We start from the raw sequence: 2,854 nt of genomic DNA on the forward strand, positions 1-2,854 counted from the left end.
TGCTCTGCTGTGAGGATCCCCAGTGCTCTTGTGGGATATCCCACTGTTATGCTAGTGCATGAGGTGCTGGGCTCCATCCCAGAGCTGAGTGTGTCTCAATAGCACAAGGCGATGGGGGAGATTGGAGCAGTGGGCCAGGATCCTGGGAGGACAGGGTGGAGCTGGTCCTGCTCTAGGAGGGTGACTGTGGCTCCAGGAGGGTGACTGTGGCTCCTGATTATGCTGGTGGGAACAGGACTGCACCAGCAGAGCTTATGCCTCCATGACCTACAGATTTAGCTCCTCTCTTCCCCCACAGATAAGTTTCTGCAGAACCAGCGCCTCAGTTACGGACAGCTCCTGTCCCTGCTGCTGGGGGTGGAAGGGAATGGGACTGGGCTGGCTCTGCTCCAGGTCCAGCTGGTGCTGGAGGGCGAGGGGATGAAGATCACCATGTCCAGCACCAAGAGCCAGCCCCAGCATGGAAAGCAGGCTGTCACCTTCAGGTACCCATCACAGTGCTTTGGGGAGCCTCAGTGGGGTTCAGGGCACAGCACATCTGATCTTGCCTGGGCTGCCCTTTGCTGTAAGGTCCAGACCTGCTCTCTGCCCCCCTTGGGGATTTAACTGTGCCCCCATTGCTGTGCCTAGGTGCCAGTTTGGGAGCCAAAGTGTCCTGCAGCATGTGGCTCTCAGGCTGGCCCTATCCTTCCTCCCACACTCCTTCTCCAACAGGCTGCATGAGACAGAGGAAGGTGTGGAGCCTTTGCTATCAGCCTTCAGCTTCCAGCGTCTGCTCTCCAACCTGACTGCCCTTCGCCTCCGCGTGAGCCGCGGCCCCGTGCGAGGTGGGTGGCTCCACACAATGTCCCCATGGGGACCAAGCTGGGATGGGGCTGGGGACATCAAAGCAGCATCAGGCTCTCTGGGATGACAGGCATTGCAGGGCATGTGTTTGGGCAGGGTCTGTGAACACCCCTGGGCTCTCCAGGAGGTATTCTGGGGTCTCCTATGCCTGTCTGGAGCATTTCCAGGCAGGATGGAGAGAGCAGAGCAGGGAATGTGCCATCCCATTCTCACGCTGCTCTCCCCTCTCACAGGCAGGCTGTTCCTGAGTGAGGTCCAGCTCACATCTGCTGGCCCTGGGCCTGGGATACAGGCAGGCTGGGTGGAGAAGTGCACATGTCCCACGGGATATGCCGGGCAGTTCTGCCAGTCCTGCGCTCCAGGCTTCAAACGGGAGATCCCTTTTGGTGGCCCCTTCGTCAGCTGTGTGCCCTGCACCTGCAACCAGCATGGGGACTGTCACCCCATCACAGGTGTGCACCCCCCAGCCCCTCCACTCACCTCATCACTGTGTGCATGGGTGACAAATCCTTGTCTTTGCTTGCTCCGAGGGATGTTGGAAAGGGGAGGTTGTGGTATGCAAGATTTGCAAGTTGAAATGCTTGGCTGGTTGTAGGGACTGGGCTCATGGCTGCAAAGACAGAGATTATTAATGAAGTGCAATAATGGTGGTAATTTATAATAAGAGAGGAATTTTTCATGGTACTTGATGACCTTTAATGAAGAGAAGGGAATGGTGCTGGTCCTCAGAGGAGTGGGGGACCAAGGGTCAGAGCAGCAGACAAGCAGAGGTTTTGCCAGGCTGGATCTTGCAGGCAGCATCACTGCACAGAGTGGAACAGCACTGGGCACAGCCCTGGAATCTGCAAACTGGGGGTGAACCTGAGCAGAGAAACAAGGAAAAGAGCAGGAAAATACAGAGGTGCCAGGTTTGTGGGAAAGCACCAGTGGAACTGGCCCTTCTGCTTCCAGCCCCAGCTCTGCTCTGCCTCCAGATCCAGCTCAGAGGTGTGTGACTGCAGCAGGGATTGTGGGTGAAGGGAGGAAAAAGCCAAAGCAAAGTCTTTGGGGCAGCATGGCTGTGTCTGGAGTGGTTTGCCTGCCAGGCAGGGTGTCTGGGTGGCTTTTTGGGGGAAAGGGGAGCAGGACTGTAAACCACTGCCCTGGAGCTTGAGGTGGCTGTCTGAATCCAGCAACAGCCTTGCTGCTGTCAGCCCTGGGAAAAGGCAGAGCAGAGCCCTGAGGAGCTCATGAGGTGCTGCTGTGCTCCCCATCCACCTCTGCAGGCAACAGCAGCTCTGGTCATGCTGGAAAAAGCTTGGAAATACAATGCATTGGTTACCCAGAGCTCTTGGATGAGGGGGAGTCCCTGGGGCTGCTCGCTGGCTGTCTCCCCCCAGGGAGGGATGGAGAGGGCTGGAAGAGGTAGAGTGCTCAGGAAGTGCCTCTGTCCTGCCAGTGGAAATGGAGCAGCAGCTCTGCAAACTCACCCTCATCTCACAGAGCAAGGGCTGGCAGCTGACTGCACAATCCCCAGGGACTGGGCCAGGCTTTTGATGTCCCAGCCTGGGCGCTGCCAGCCCGCACGCTTCCTTCAGTTTATTTTTCCACTCCTTCCTGCCACCCGCTTTTCCTTTCTTTTCCATTGTCTGACTCTGCCTGGATGTAGGGGAAAATGGAAAAACACCCGTTCCCTCCTGCGCAACCCTCCTGGCATGACCCTACTCCCACAAATCATGGGGGGAAATCCTCCCCCTGGCTGCTTCTCTCTCTCTCTGTCTCTCCAGTGAAGCAGAGCATCTGCCTGGAGGTGGGGGTTCCTTGAGCACCCTTCCTTCTCTTCCTCCTCCTTCTCCTCCTGCTTCTGAGCTTTGCTTGACCCACCAAGGTAAGTCCAATGGAGTTTTTGTCGAGATGCTCCCCGGTGGGTGCCGAGCCTGCTGCTTGTGTTTTCCATGGCAGGCTGGAAAGGACGTGGCTGGGAAATGTGTTGTCGATTACGGCAGGCGCCGACAGCCTCCTTGCACAT

At 57.2% G+C, this 2,854-nt stretch overlaps 1 protein-coding gene across 1 annotated transcript in view; it reads left to right on the forward strand.

Moving 5' to 3' along the window:
• LAMC3 (laminin, gamma 3) overlaps positions 1 to 2,854 on the forward strand; it is a 12,856-nt gene that overhangs the window by 4,264 nt on the left and 5,738 nt on the right. The window contains 3 exon segments of the mRNA XM_009075486.1: positions 280 to 485; positions 715 to 827; positions 1,080 to 1,298. Of these exon segments, the coding sequence (XP_009073734.1) occupies positions 280 to 485; positions 715 to 827; positions 1,080 to 1,298 (538 nt within the window).

Source organism: Acanthisitta chloris, unplaced genomic scaffold (assembly GCF_000695815.1).
Source record: "Acanthisitta chloris isolate BGI_N310 unplaced genomic scaffold, ASM69581v1 scaffold34215, whole genome shotgun sequence".
NCBI lineage: Eukaryota > Metazoa > Chordata > Aves > Passeriformes > Acanthisittidae > Acanthisitta > Acanthisitta chloris.